The sequence below is a fragment of the Trachypithecus francoisi genome, unplaced genomic scaffold (genome assembly GCF_009764315.1).
Source record: "Trachypithecus francoisi isolate TF-2019V2 unplaced genomic scaffold, Tfra_2.0 Contig00903, whole genome shotgun sequence".
In the NCBI taxonomy this organism is placed as follows: Eukaryota; Metazoa; Chordata; class Mammalia; order Primates; family Cercopithecidae; genus Trachypithecus; species Trachypithecus francoisi.
In genome coordinates, this window is record NW_022680980.1 from 2532 (window position 1) to 19056 (window position 16525).

The window sequence follows — 16525 nt, forward strand, 5'->3', positions numbered from 1 at the left end:
GTCCATGTCCTGTCTCTGAAACCTAAATGTTATAGGAGTTATGAAGAATTATTTTAGGCAGATAGAGAGGAAAAGGGGTCCTTGGGAAGGTTTTGTTCTTTTAAAGCAGCCCTAGAATGCTTCTTGTCTAGCTGGAAAGCCTGGCTCTTGGAGCCAGGCCGGGAAGTTTTCCTATGCAAATGCCAGCCATTAGAAACTGGATTCACCCAAACATGGTGATTCCCACTGTCTTCTTCCTTGTCTCCACATTCCCGGCAACATGACTGCCCCAATATATCCCCATGTGTGTAGAACATAATGGCGACCTACATTTGCATATTAAAAGGCTACGGTGGGAGGGCCAGTGTTTTCCACAGGCTACGTGAATGACGTGCCTGGTCAAACCTGTCTTGAGCCCTATGCAAATCAGACACCACCTTCTCCAGCCTCCTCATATAAGCAGCTACTTTTCTGATGCACATGGAGTTTTCTGTTTGTTACAATTCCCTTTCCCTCTTTCTCTGTACAGGGGAGCTGTTTTCATTTTCCTCATTCTTGTATATTAAACTTTTCTCTCTTAAAACCACTCCACGTATGTTGATGTATTTTATCCAAACCAGCTTGAGACCGAGAACCCTTGTGTTCCTGGAATTTGACAATAAGCAACCTCGTTATTGAAATTAAATCAATATCATCACAAAGGTCTTTAAATGGAAGAGGAGGTTGCAGTCAGAGAGGAGCTGGGACACTGGGGAGGGATGTGGTTTGAGGAAGGAAGGAGCCATGGAACCAGAAATGTGGGAGTGCCTGGAAGATAAGAAGCAGAGGATCCAGTTCTCTCCTGTGGAGCTTCCAGAAAAATTATGTCGGCCTCTGAGCCCACGCTAAGCCATCATATCCCTGTGACATGCACATATACATCCAGATGGCCTGAAGCAACTGAAGAACTACAAAAGAAGTGAAAATGGCCAGTTCCTGCCTTAACTGATGATATTCACCATTGTGATTATTCCTGCCCCCACTTAACTGATCATTGACCTTGTGACATTCCTTTTCCTGGACAATGAATCTCAGAAGCTCCCCACTGAGCACCTTGTGACCCCTACCCACAAGAGAACAATCCCCTACCCACAAGAGAACAACCCCCTTGAACTGTAATTTCCACTACCTACCCCAGTCCTATAAAACTGCCCCCCCTATCTCCCTTTGCTGACTCTTTTTTGAACTAAGTCTGCCTGCACCCAGGTGATTAAAAAGCTTTATCGCTCACACAAAGTCTGTTTGATCATCTCTTCACATGGACATGCATAAATTTGGTGCCAAAACCTGGGACGGGGGACTCCTTCGGGAAACCGCCCCTGTCCTTGCCCTCACTCCGTGAGGAGACCCACATACGTCCTCGGGTAGGAACCAGCCCAAGGAACATCCCACCAATTTCAAATCGGGTAATCAGTCTTTTCACTCTCTTCTCCAGCCTCTCTTGCTACCCTTCAATCTCCCTGTCCTTCCATTCCATTTCTTTTCCTCTCTGGTAGAGACAAAGGAGACACATTTAGTCCATGGACCCCAAACCCTGGCACTGGTCATGGACTCAGGAAGGCAGTTTTCCTTGGTATCTGATCATCACAGGGACGCCTGCCCTGATCATTCACTCACATTCCATGGGTGTCTGATCACTGCAGGGATGCCTGCCTTGGTCATTCACCCGCATTCCCACTTGGTGGCAAGTCAGTTATGGGGATGCCTGCTTTGGCTGCTTGCCCACATTACAGCCCACGGCTGCTTACCCCGCTTTCCCATGTCTCTCCCTTTCTCTTTAAACTTATCTCCTTCACTATGGGTAATCTTCCACCCTCCTCCCTTAGCCTGTGTTCTCAAGAACTTAAAACCTCTTCAACTCCCACCTGACCTAAAACCTAAATGCCTTATTTTCTTCTGCAATACTGCTAGGCCCCAATACAAACTCAACAATGGTTCCAAATGGCCAGAAAATGGTACTTTTGATTTCTCCGTATTATAAGACCTGGATGATTTTTGTTGAAAAACGGGCAAATGGTCTGAGGTGCCTCACATCCAGGCATTCTTTACTACACATCGGCCCCTCCCTAGTCTCTGCTCCCAATGTGACTTGTCCCAAATTTTTCTTCTTTCTCTCCTGTCTGTTCCTTCAGCCTCCAACCCAACCTCTGAGTCCTTTGAATCCTCCTTTTCTACGGACCCATCTGACCTCTCCCTCCTCCCCAGGCTGCTTCTTGCCAGGCCAAGCCAGGTCCCAATTCTTCCTCAGCCTCTTCTCCCCACAATTTCCTTAGAGAGGTGGCTGGAGCTGAATCATAGTCAAGGTTAATGCTCCTTTCTCCTTATCTGACCTCTTCCAAATCAGTTAATATTTAGGCTCTTCTTAATCAAATATAGAAACCCAGCCCAGTTCATGGCCCATATAGCAACAACCATCAGACACTTTACTGCCCTAGACCCAGAGGGGCCAGAAGGCTGTCTTATTCTCAACATGCATTTTATTACCCAATCTGCTCCCGACATTAGAAAAATCTCCAAAAATTAGATTCTGGCCCTCAAATGCCACAACGGGGCTTAATTAACCATGCCTTCAAGGTGTACAATAATAGAGAAGAGGCAGCCAAGCAGCAATGTATTGTGAATTGCAATTACTTGCCTCCACTGTGAAAAAATCCCACCCACGTCTCCAGCACACAAGAACTTCAAAATGCCAAACGGCAGCATCCTGGCATTCCTCCAAGACCTCCTCCCTCCGGATCTTACTTCAAGTGATGGAAATCTGGCCAATGGGCCAAGGAATGCCCACAGTCTTGGATTCCTCCTAAGCCATGTCCCATCTGTGCAGGACCCCACTGGAAACTGGACTGTCCAACTCACTCAGCAGCCACTCCCAGAACCCCTGGAAGTCTGGCCCAAGACTCTCTGACTGACTCCTTCCCAGATCTTCTCAGCTTAGTCCCTGAAGACTGACACTGCCCAATCACCTCAGAAGCCTCTGGGCCATCACAGACACTTTGAGTAACTCTTGTGGTGGAGGGTAAGTCCCCTTCTTAATCAATGTGGAGAATACCCACTCCTCATTACCTTCTTTTCAAGGACCTCTTTCCCTAGCCCCCAAAACTGTTGTGGGCATTGATGACCAGGCTTCTAAACCTCTTAAAACTCCCCAACTCTGCTGTGAATTTGGATCATATTCTTTTATGCACTCCATTTTAGTTATCCTCACCTGCCCAGTTTCCTTATTAGGTCAAGATGTTTTAACAAAACTATCTACTTCCCTTACTATTCCTGGGCTATAGGCACACCTCATTGCCACCCTTTTCCTCACTTCAAAGCTTTCTTCACATCCTCCCCTTGTGTCTCCCTGCCTTAATCCACAAGTATGGGATACCTCCACTCCCTCCTTGGCGACCTATCATGCATCCCTTACCATCCCATTAAAACCTAATCACTGTTACCGCTAGGGCCTCTTATCACCCACCTGTTACAACATGGCCTCTTAAAGCCTACAAATTCTCCTTACAACTCCCCTATCCTACCCATCCAGGAACCAGACAAATCTTACAGGTTGGTTCAGGATATTTGCCTTATTAATCAAATCTTCTTTCCCATCCACCCTATAGTGCCAAACATGTACACCCTCCTATCTTCAATACCCACTTCCACAACTCACTATTCTGTTATTGACCTCAAAGACACCTTCTTTACTATCCCCTTGCATCCCTCCTCCTAGCCTCTTTTTGCCTTTACTTGGACTGACCCTAACACCCACCAATCCCAACAACTCACCTGGACTGTTCTGCCCCAAGGCTCCAGGGACAGCCCACACTACTTTGGTGAGGCCCTTTCTCATGATCTGCTTTCTTTTAACCTGTCTGTCTCTCACCTTATTTAACATTTTGACGATCTTGTTCTTCCCAGCGGGACACTATCCTGCTTCTTCAACATCTCCGTTCAAAGGGGTACCGAGTATCCCCCTCCAAGGCACAAATTTCTTCCCCTAGTGTTACCTATCTCGGTATAATCCCCCATCAACGTACACACACCCTTCCTGCAGACTGTGTTCAGTTAATCTCCCAGACCCCAATCCCCACCACCAAACAACAACTCCTTTCCTTCTTAGGCGTTGTTGGATATTTTCGACTCTGGATACCAGGCTTTGCTATCCTAACCAAACCACTTTACAAGCTCACAAAAGGTAACTTAATTGATCCCATAGACCCTAAGTCTTTCCCTCATTCTTCTTTTTGCTCTCTCAAAAAGTCCCTGGAGACCGCTTCCACACTAGCACTCCCCGACTCGTCCCTTCCTTTTTCCTTACACACAGCTGAAATACAAGGCTGTGGTCCTGGAGCCCTCACACAGGAGCCAGGCCCACAGCCTGTTGTCTTTCTATCAAAACAACTTGACTTCACAATTCTGGCGTGGCTCTCATATTTGTGTGTGGCGGCAGCTGCTGCTATAATACTTCTGGAAGCCCTCAAAATCACAAGCTATGCTCCACTTACCCTCTACAGTTCTCATAACCTTCAAGCATTAATATCCTCCTTACACCTTTCACACTTAACTGTCTGCTCCCTACTTTTTGCAACAGGGCTTTACACAGTCATCCCCATTACTTGAACTGTGCCCCAAAAACTTGTCATCCCTATTATCTTCTGTCTAGTCACACTCCTATTCACCATTATCAACTACTCATAAATGCCCTGCTCTCATTTATACTGCTAGTTTAACTGTTTCTCCAAACCATCACAGCTGATATCTCCTGGTCCTATCACCAAACCGCCACTCTTGGCTCCCTCTTAGAGTGGATAGATGGATGATCTTTGCTGGCAGGGCACACTCAAACACTTTCACAATTGTATGAATTTCTCAATTCATACAAAACCACATCCAGGCCATCACCAGTCATTCTATATGACAAATGCTCCTTCTAACAACCCCACAATATCACCCATTACCCCAAATCTTTCTTCAGTTTAATATCTCCCACTCTAGTTCCCACGCTGCCCCTAATCCCGATCTAAGCAGCCCTGAGAAACAACACCCATTATCTCTCCATACCAACCCAAAAATGTTTGCTGCCCCAACACTTCACCACTATTTTGTTTTGTTTTTCATGTTAACATAAGAAGACAGGAATGTCAGGCCTCTGAGCCAAGCTAAGCCATCATATCCCCTGTGACTGCATTCATACATCCAGATGACCTGAAGCAACTGAAGAACCACAAAAGAAGTGAAAATAATCAATTCCTGCCTTAACTGATGAGAGTCCACCATTGTGATTTGTTCCTGCCCCACCCTAACTGATCAATTAACCTTGCGACATTCCTTCTCCTGTACAATGAATCTCAGGAGCTCCCCCACCGAGCATTTTGTGACCCCTGAACCTGCCCACAAGAGAACAATGACTTGTAACTGTAGTTTTCCACTAACTACCCATATCCTATAAAACTGCCTCACCCCTATCCCCCTTTGCTGACTCCTTTTTTTCACTCAGTCCACCTGCACCCAGGTGATTAAAGAGGTATACTGCTCACACAAAGCCTGTTTGGTGGTCTCTTCACACAGATGCGTGTGACAGATTACAGCCCTAATGACACCTTAACATTAGCTCTGTGAGACTTCTGACCTCCAGAACTACAGGGTAATACATTTATGTTGTGTGAAGCCAACAAGACTGTGGTGATTTAAACAGCAGCATTGGAAACTAATGCAAGGGGAAGAGATGTCTTTCACCTCACTGAGAACATGGTTGTCCTCTGTTCTTGGAAATATTTCCACCTTCTTATCTGGTGTCAATTATGTCATATTTTCTAGTATTTAAAGAAAAGATCTGCTACCCTAAAATTCTATATCCAGTAAAAGTATTATTTAGAAATGAAGGACAAATTGAGAAGTCCTCAGTTGTAGAAAAACTAAGAGTAATTCCTGCTAGTGGATCCACTTTAAACATAGCCAAAATGAGCCCTAGGAAGGTAAAACTAAAGATAAAGAGGGGATATTAAATACCATTCTGGACAAAAGGCTACAAAAATGAGAAGACAGATGGACATAATGCATTGCTATCATGTGTGATAGTTGTATCAAAGTTGTAACACTGCTTTATTCCTAATATATGCAGAGAAATTACTTTTAAAAAACAATCTATTTACAACGGGGGAGGAAAAGTGACATAAAAAAGGTAAAATCCTATATTTATTTTAAATGGTAATATATCGACACCAACACTGTGAGAAGCTATGCATATAAAGGAAATACCACGACAACCAATTTAAAAATCACTATAAAAAGAGATACCCCAAAATTAGACAAAATTAAAATGAAATTGTAAAAATGTTCAAGTAACCCAAAGAAAGACTGCAAAAAGGAAACAGAGAAGCAAAAAAAGATACAACAAAAAAGTAGAGTGCAGACTTAAATTTTAATATATCAATATCATATATTAGATATGTAAATTATGAAATTTTAAAAAAGACAACAATTGATTAGTCAAAAAGAAATGTCCCAACTGAATGTTGTCTATAAGACACTCCCATCAAATATACAGTATAAGTAGATTGAATATAATAGGAAGGAAAATAGTATACTATGCAAACATTACTCAAAAGAATCACTAGCAAATACTAATATCAGATAAAGTAGACCACAGAGCAAAAGAATGTTACCAGGGACAGAAAGGTACATTACATAATGAAGAAAGTCATTTTGGAAAGAAGAGCAGTTCTAAGTGCGTAGACACTAAGCAACAGAGCAATATAGTGCATGTGGTAGAAGCTAATAAAACTATTACACGTGAAGACTTAAAAACCCCTTGTTAATGTTCGATAGGACAACTCAACAGAAAATCAGCAAAGAGAGAGAAGCACTCAACCATGTCATCAACCACGGGATCTAACTGACATTGATAGAACACTCCAACCCATAACAATAGAAGTTCACATTTTTTTCTTCCAAGTGACCACAGGACATATACCAAGATGGGACATATTCTGCCCATGTAACCTCTCAACACATCTGCAATAATTAAAATAGTGAATATGTTCTCTGACCACAGAGGGATCAAACTAGAAATCCATATTGAAAATGTAACCCCCAAATTTTCAAATACATGGGAACTATACAAGATTGTTCTTTCCAAGGAACCAGGCTTTGGTTTGCCTGGTGTTCAGTGTCACTTTTTCTGTTTGCAGTTTTATTGATTTCTACTCTAATATTTATTATTTATTTTGCTCATGTTCTACTTCAGATTTAAATTGCTCCTCTTTACATAGCTTCATAAGGTGGAAGCTGAGGTTACTGATTTCATGCCTTTTATTTTTTGAAAAATGCTCATATGCATATGTTTATCTACGTGCATACACATGCATAAATATGTGCAGATGCATATGCATACATGTGGTTTTAATACCATAAATTACCCTGTAAGCACTGCTGAATACCTGTGTTTATTTTCTTTCCTCTGAGCTCAAACTCCACTCACTTGCAAACCTGGCCACTTAATCTGCATGTTCACTGTCATCTCAATCTAAAATTGAGCAAAAATAACAAACTACTTTCATTTTATCTCAATTTTCTTGACTGCTAATACATTTAACATCAGTAAGTCAGAACCTATCTAATAGATTAAGGCCAAAGCTGCCAGGCCACTCCTAATATGACTCTTCTCACACCAAGGAGTGTAATTGACATTGATTTAAAAATATGGTGTCATCTGCTTATGTCTCCAATACTCTTCACTGCCCCAAGACTAGCTTATGCCAGGATTCACTTTGCCCAGGTAAGTATCTCTTCTGCTTCTCACAGTCCAACTAGATTCATTACTCTGCTAAAAAATAAATATGACCATGGGGGTACATTGCTTAAAAAATATTCCCAGAATGTCCTCCTATACTTAGAAAGCATTTGCTCCCCAAATAAAAAATGAAGGCCTTCTTAATTTCACACTAGTCATATGTGGTGATCTTTAAGACACTGAGAGAAAATGGCTCTGACCTGCCTCCTCACAGACTTTCTCTTTTTTCCGTTGGTTAAGTCACTCTCCTCATAGTGCCTTTCTCTGTCCTTCACGTGTTCGTACTGTGTTCCTTCTAAGAGCTGTGATCGTCGTGAACCTCGAAGCCCTTCAGAAACTTCTCTTCAGGTCAGTTGTTCTCCTCATCCAGGTCAGTTACCTCCTCAGAAAAAGTAGCCTCTGCCTCCCCAACTAACTGACTATATTTCCTCATTAACCACTTCCTCTCCCCTTGCCACTTTTTTCCTTTATGACCCTTAACATTTTCTAGAATGTTTTTGTTGATTTGTGTTTAATTAAATATGGCTTTTTTTTTTCACCAGAAAAGTTACAGGTAAATGAGAGTCAGACACTGACTTTCTCTGAGGTGCAGCCTAGATATATTCCTGGTCCAGCATAGTTGCTCAATTAACACTTTATTGAATGAAGAATGAATGAATGAATGAATGAATGAAAAGTTAATGAGCAAGAAACTTTTATTGAGTGAAGAATGAATGAAAAGTGAATGAGCAAGAAACTCTCCAAGACATAATCAACACTTGTGACCTATACTCATTGAAAACAACCCACTGAATGTAAAACATGAATTATTCTGAGTAAGGAGAAGTTTGAACAGCAGTGTGCTGCTCTTCATAGTCAGAAAGAAGGAGAGAAAATAGAGGGAAGAAATTGTTGTCTCAGATGCATTTTGCATTTGCCAGGGAGATAAGAAAGACATCCAAAGTCCATGATAATCAGGTATGAGGATTCTTATCTTTTTAAGAAACAAGCAAATAGACTTTGCAATCACAAATTTGCAATCAATGAGACTACTCTGTCACTTAACTCTATTGCCTCCTTTTCACAAAAAGTGGTTTTATTATTTAACTCTTCTTGGAAAACAAACTAGCTCCAAACAAAATGCCATAAAATGAGCATGTACAGTCCTCCCTCAGTATCCATGGGAAATAGTTTCCAGGACAACCTGCAGATATTCCAATTTATGGAGACTCAAAACATTTATATAAAATGTACAGTATTTGTGTAGAACCTACACATTTCCTCCTGCACCCTTCACATCATCTCTAGCCTGCTTATAATACATAATACGATGTCTACATATGACTTACCTTGTGTGGATTCATCCAAGTGGTACTCAGCACACGGAGAAGTCAAGTTTTGCTTTTTGGAATTTTGTGGATTTGTTTTCTAAATATTTTTGATCCAGGATTAGTTGAATCCATGGGTGCAGGCCCCATGGATAGAGGGCTGACTGTACAGCTGCTTATAATTCTGAGGATCACCTCTGTGGTTCTTCCATTCTGGGCTGACTGTACTGATCTCTGCTGAGCCCACTTATGTGTCTGCAGTTACTCTGTGGTTCAGTTGTGACTGGATGGTCTGATGTGACTTCTTTTTTTTTTTTTTTTTTGAGACGGAGTCTCGCTCTGTCGCCCAGGCTGGAGTGCAGTGGCCGGATCTCAGCTCACTGCAAGCTCCACCTCCCGGTTTACGCCATTCTCCTGCCTCAGCCTCCCGAGTAGCTGGGACTACAGGCACCCGCCACCTCGCCCGGCTAGTTTTTTGTATTTTTTTTAGTAGAGACGGGGTTTCACTGTGTTAGCCAGTATGGTCTCGATCTCCTGACCTCGTGATCCGCCCGTCTCGGCCTCCCATGTGACTTCTTTAACCTATCTGGAAGCTGGTTTGATGTGCAGGTTGGACAACATTTGGTTTACATGGATCAGGGAGATTCCCCAACTTCCATTAGATTTGTTCCCAGATCAACTCTGGGATTCAAGTCTATTCATTGTGGGTTGTTTGGGAGAAATTCTACAAAGACAGTGGTTAGTGAAGAAGCTGAACTGCTGTCATTTATTGCTGTTAGCAGTTATTGTTATCCTCTGAAATGCATCTTATATAACCAAGATCTCCCCAGGGTGGCCCAACAGTGCAGCTCAGCTCAGCCCATCCAGTCACTTCCCTGGATGCCTGCAGGTGTGAGAAAGACAATGCGCTCAGTTACAGGAAAGGCAGGGGCCCACCCTGGTGCTGAAAACTGTATGACACAGCTTTCATACTGTTTCATTACAAAATAGAAAGACTTCATTTTCTTTGTACTTAAGATAGTTATACAATTTTTTCTATAATGTACCCATGCTTTTTAACTAATTTGAATTTTCACAACTGGATGTATTTATTATTTATGCCTTAAGTGCTCTTAGTAACTTATGGCAAGAGTGAATTAATAGAGACAAGATATGGATTAGTCATGCAACAATAGAGAAGTGTGTGGATTCAGATAGGATAAAGATCAAAGGGATGACAAATATATTCTTTTGCAGAAGCAGATTCTCATAGATCACCCCCAGTCAAGGTTCACATTCAAAGTGCAATGGTGTGTCAGCCACATTGTGCAAATGGTCAGCTCTGGAGAGTAACCTTGGCTAGCACATTGCAGGACCAAAATTACCTGTAAAGATAGGGGAAAATAAACCATCATGGAAATAATAATAATTTGAAAGAGTTCTCAGTTATTTATACTTGGATATAAAGCAGAACACTACAATGAATGAAACTACAACCTAAACATTTTAAGCCTTTACTTCTTAGTTTTTTTATTTTTATTATTATACTTTAAGTTCTAGGGTACATATGCATAACGTGCAGGTTTGTTACATATGTATACTTGTGCCATGTTGGTGTGCTGCACCCATCAACTCGTCAGCACCCATCAATTCATCATTTATATCAGGTATAACTCCCAATGCAATCCCTCCCCCTCCCCCCTCCCCCCTCCCCATGATAGGCCCCAGTGTGTGATGTTTCCCTTCTCGAATCCAAGTGATCTCATTGCTCAGTTCCCACCTATGAGTGAGAACATGCAGTGTTTGGTTTTCTGTTCTTGTGATAGTTTGCTAAGAATGATGGTTTCCAGCTGCATCCATGTCCCTACAAAGGCCGCAAATTCATCCTTTTTTATGGCTGCATAATATTCTATGGTGTATATGTGCCATATTTTCTTAATCCAGTCTGTCACAGATGGACATTTGGGTTGATTCCAAGTCTTTGCTATTGTGAATAGTGCCACAATAAACATATGTGTGCATGTGTCTTTATAGCAGCATGATTTGTAATCCTTTGGGTATACACTCAGTAATGGGATGGCTGGGTCGTATGATACTTCTAGTTCTAGGGCCTTGAGGAATTGCCATACTGTTTTCCATAATGGTTGAACTAGTTTACAATCCCACCAACAGTGTAAAAGTGTTCCTATTTCTACACATCCCCTCCAGCACCTGTTGTTTCCTGACTTTTTAATGATTGCCATTCTAACTGGTGTGAGATGGTATCTCATTGTGGTTTTGGTTTGCATTTCTCTGATGGTTGGTGAAGACAAGCATTTTTTCATGTGTCTGTTGGCTGTATGCATGTCTTCTTTTGAGAAATGTCTGTTCATATCCTTTGCCCACTTTTTGATGGGGTTGTTTGTTTTTTTCTTGTATATTTGTTTGAATTCTTTGTAGATTCTGGATATTAGCCCTTTGTCAGATGAGTAGATGGCAAAAATGTTCTCCCATTCTGTAGGTTGCCTCTTCACTCTGATGGTAGTTTCTTTTGCTGTGCAGAAGCTCTTTAGTTTAATTAGATCCCATTTGTCAATTTTGGCTTTTGCTGCCATTGCTTTTGGTGTTTTAGACATGAAGTCCTTGCCCATGCCTATGTCCTGAATGACATTACCTAGGCTTTCTTCTAGGGTTTTTATGGTTTTAGGTGTAACATTTAAGTCTCTAATCCATCGTGAATTAATTTTTGTATAAGGAGTAAGGAAAGGATCCAGTTTCAGCTTTCTACTTATGGCTAGCCAATTTTCCCAGCACCATTTATTAAATAGGGAATCCTTTCCCCATTTCTTGTTTTTTCAGGTTTGTCAAAGATCAGATGGCTGTAGATGTGTGGTATTATTTCTGAGGACTCCATTCTGTTCCATTGGTCTATATCTCTGTTTTGGTATCTGTTCCATGCTGTTTTGGTTACTGTAGCCTTGTAGTATAGTATGAAGTCAGGTAGCGTGATGCCTCCGGCTTTGTTCTTTTGGCTTAGGATTGTCTTGGCATTGTGGGCTCTTTTTTGGTTCCATATGAACTTTAAAGTAGTTTTCTCCAATTCCGTGAAGAAAGTAATTGATTGCTTAATGGGAATGGCATTGAATCTATAAATTACCTTTAGCAGTATGGCCATTTTCACAATATTGATTCTTCCTATCCATGAGCATGGTATGTTCTTCCATTTGTTTGTGTCCTCTTTTATTTCACTGAGCAGTGGTTTGTAGTTCTCCTTGAAGAGGTCCTTGACATCCCTTGTAAGTTGGATTCCTAGGTATTTTATTCTCTTTGAAGCAATTGTGAATGGAAGTTCATTCATGATTTGGCTCTCTGCTTGTCTGTTACTGGTGTATAAGAATGCTTGTGATTTTTGCACATTAATTTTGTATCCTGAGACTTTGCTGAAGTTGCTTATCAGCTTAAGGAGATTTTGGGCTGAGACGATGGGGTTTTCTAAATATACAATCATGTCATCTGAAAACAGGGACAATTCGACTTCTTCTTTTCCTAACTGAATACCCTTGATTTCTTTCTCTTGCCTGATTGCCCTAGCCAGAACTTCCAACACTATGTTGAATAGGAGTGGTGAGAGAGGGCATCCCTGTCTTGTGCCAGTTTTCAAAGGGAATTTTTCCAGTTTCTGCCCATTCAGTATGATATTAGCTGTGGGTTTGTCATAAATAGCTCTTATTATTTTGAGGTACGTTCCATCAATACCAAATTATTGAGTGTTTTTAGCATGAAGGGCTGTTGAATTTTGTCAAAGGCCTTTTCTGCATCTATTGAGATAATCATGTGGTTTTTGTCTTTGGTTCTGTTTATATGCTGGATGTATTTATTGATTTGCATATGTTGAACCAGCCTTGCATCTCAGGGATGAAGCCCACTTGATCATGGTGGATAAGCTTTTTGATGTGCTGCTGGATTCAGTTTGCCAGTATTTTGTTGAGGATTTTTGCATCGATGTTCATCAGGGATATTGGTCTAAAATTCTCCTTTGTTGTTGTATCTCTGCCAGGCTTTGGTATCAGGATGATGTTGGCCTCATAAAATGAGTTAGGGAGGATTCCCTCCTTTTCTGTTGATTGGAATAGTTTCAGAAAGAATGGTACCAGCTCCTCCTTGTACCTCTGGTAGAATTCGGCTGTGAATCCATCTGGTCCTGGACTGTTTTTGGTAGGCAAGTTACTAATTATTGCCTTAATTTCAGAGCCTGCTATTGGTCTATTCAGGGATTCAACTTCTTCCTGGTTTAGTCTTGGGATAGTGTAAATGTCCAGGAAATTATCCATTTCTTCTAGGTTTTCTAGTTTATTTGTGTAGAGGTGTTTATAGTATTCTCTGATGGTAGTTTGTATTTCTGTGGGATCGGTGGTGATATCCCCTTTATCATTTTTTATTGTGTCTATTTGATTCTTCTCTCTTTTCTTCTTTATTAGTCTTGCTAGTGGTCTATCAACATTGTTGATCTTTTCAAAAAACCAGCTCCTGAATTCATTGATTTTTTGGAGGGGTTTTTGTGTCTCTGTCTCCTTCAGTTCTGCTCTGATCTTTGACCAAAGTTGAAATGAAGGAAAAAGTGTTAAGGGTAGCCTAAGAGAAAGGTCGGGTTACCCACAAAGGGAAGCCCATCAGGCTAACAGCGGATCTCTCGGCAGAAACTCTACAAGCCAGAAGAGAGCGGGGGCCAATATTCAACATTCTTAAAGAAAATAATTTTCAACCCAGAATTTAATATCCAGCCAAAATAAGTTTCATAAGTGAAGGAGAAATAAAATCCTTTACAGACAAGCAAATGCTTAGAGATTTTGTTACCAACAGACCTACCCTACAAGAGATCCTGAAGGAAGCGGTAAACATCGAAAGGAACAACCAGTGCCAGCCTTTACAAAAACATGCCAAAATGTACAGTCCATTGATGCTAGGAAGAAACTGTATCAACTAACGAGCAAAATAACCAGCTAATATCATAATGACAGGATCAAGTTCACACATAATAATATTAACTTTAAATGTAAATGGACTAAATGCTCCAATTAAAAGACACAGACTGGCAAATTGGATAAAGAGTCAAGACCCATCAGTTTGCTGTATTCAGCAGACCCATCTCACATGCAGAGACACACATAGACTCAAAATAAAGGGATGGAGGAAGATCTACCAAGCAAATGGAGAACAAAAAAAAGCAGGGGTTGCAATCCTACTCTCTGATAAAACAGACTTTAAACCATCAAAGATTAAAAGAGACAAAGAAGGCCATTACATAATGGTAAAGGGATCAATTCTTCAGGAAGAGCTAACTATCCTAAAAACATATGCACCCAATACAGGAGCACCCAGATTCATAAAGCAAGTCCTTAGAGACTTACAAAGAGACTTAGACTCCCATACAATAATAATGGAAGACTTTAACATCCCATTGTCAATATTAGACAGATAAATGAGACAGAAAGTCAACAAAGATATCCAAGAATTGAACTCAACTCTGCACCAAGAGGACCTAATAGACATCTACAGAACTTTCCACCCCAAATCAACAGAATATACATTCTTCTCAGCACCACATCACAATTATTCCAAAATTGACCACATAGTTGGAAGTAAAGCACTTCTCAGCAAATGTAAAACAAGAGAAATTATAACAAACTGTCTCTCAGATCACAGTGCAATCAAAGTAGAACTCAGGACTAAGAAACTCAATCAAAACTGCTCAACTACATGGAAACTGAACAATCCTGCTCCTCGATGACTACTGGGTACATAACAAAATGAAAGCAGAAATAAAGATGTTCTTTGAAACCAATGACAACAAAGATACAACATACCAGAATCTCTGGGACACATTTAAAGCCGTGTGTAGAGGGAAATTTATAGCACTAAATGCCCACAAGAGAAAGCAGGAAAGAGCTAAAATTGACACCCTAACATCACAGTTACAAGAATTTGAGAAGCAAGAGCAAACATATTTGAAAGTTAGCAGAAGGCAAGAAATAACTAAGATCAGAAAACAACTGCTTCTGTCACTCCTTCTACTTGGTCATTTGCAGACGTCATTAGGAATAGTCTATTTCTTCCTTTCCTAATATGTACTTTATTTTTACAGACTTCAATCCTTTTACAGTCTACTGCATCATAGAGAAAATTGAATAAATAATTTAGTTCACTTTTAAATGGCAAATGGTTCTATAATAACTATTTGCCACTGAAATGTTGACAGCCTGAAGAAAGAAAAAGAATGGGATTTATTCAGCCATGGTAGTATCTTCACATGAATCGCTTTTACCAAGTCAACTATTTGGATAAACAAATAGAATTTTCTACTATTTAGAATGTTGCAGAATTCAAATGGAGCGGTGTAGTATGCACTGACCTACTTTTACTGATAAAGTGAAGAACCACTGAGGCTATTTAAGGATTCATACAGTGAGACATTATTTCTGGAAACCTGGGATTCTGCTGCCTCAGTTGAAAAGAGTCCAAGAATCAGAGTGCAAATTGTTCAAGGTTTTTTTTTTTTTTAGAACCACAAAAATGTCCAAATAGAACAGAGATGCTAAAACCACACTAGCTGTCTATAAAGGAAGCAGCTGGTAAATCTAGTAAACACTGATGGTCTTGTTGAGGTTTTTGTTTCATGTTGAATCACTGTGGGAGATAAGTTACTAGTCTCCTGACAGTAATAAACTGCAAAATCTTCAGGTTCCAGGCTGCTGATGGTGAGAGTGAAGTCTATCCCAGACCCACTGCCACTGAACCTGGCTGGGATGCCAGTGGCCCTGCTGGATGCCCCATAGATGAGGAGTCTGGGAGCCTGCCCAGGTTTCTGCTGGTACCAGGCTAACTTGCTGCCGACACTCTGACTGGTCCTGCAGGAGAGGGTGGTTGTTTCCCCTGGAGACAAAGACAGGGTGGCTGGAGACTGTGTCATCACAATTTCTCCGGTGGTATCTGAAATTGGAAAGAAAACAGAAATGCACTCATATAATCTAGATCAAGACCACTGTCTTTGAGTAAAGGCAAATTTGTTGATCTATATTGAATTTTAATTATATTTCTTGCAGAGCAGAGGTGGTAGGAGTTTTCAGTGATGTGCAAAACCACCTCATGTTCCCCTCACCTGGGAGCCACAGTAGCAGGAGGAAGAGAAGCTGCACTGGGGCTTCCATGGTTCCCTCTGAGTCCTAACTGAGCAATTCCTCCCCAGAGCTCTGACCCAGGCATTGATATGAGCTCTGGAAGGTAGGGCAGCTGGGAGGGACATGCAAAGCAGCTGGGATGGGAGCTGGGCTTCTGGCTGCAGAGACCTGCTTCTTCCTCTCTGAATTGAGCATCCTGCGCCTCCCTGGTTGTCAGGTCAGAAAAGTCTGTTGGTTCAGTCTGAGTGTAGAACTTCTCCCTTGTGATCACAGAATTTCATCCCTGTGTCTTT

At 41.2% G+C, this 16525-nt stretch overlaps 1 gene segment (V, D, J or C); it reads right to left on the minus strand.

Moving 5' to 3' along the window:
- Nucleotides 1-1492: 1492 nt before the first annotated feature.
- On the minus strand, nt 1493-16355 carry LOC117089866 (the record flags this gene model as incomplete). The annotated part of the segment is given in 4 exon segments: nt 1493-1497; nt 6597-6600; nt 15760-16044; nt 16214-16355. Coding segments are annotated over 4 exon segments (343 nt in total), but the record flags the coding sequence as incomplete, so codon positions are not given.
- Nucleotides 16356-16525: the final 170 nt, after the last annotated feature.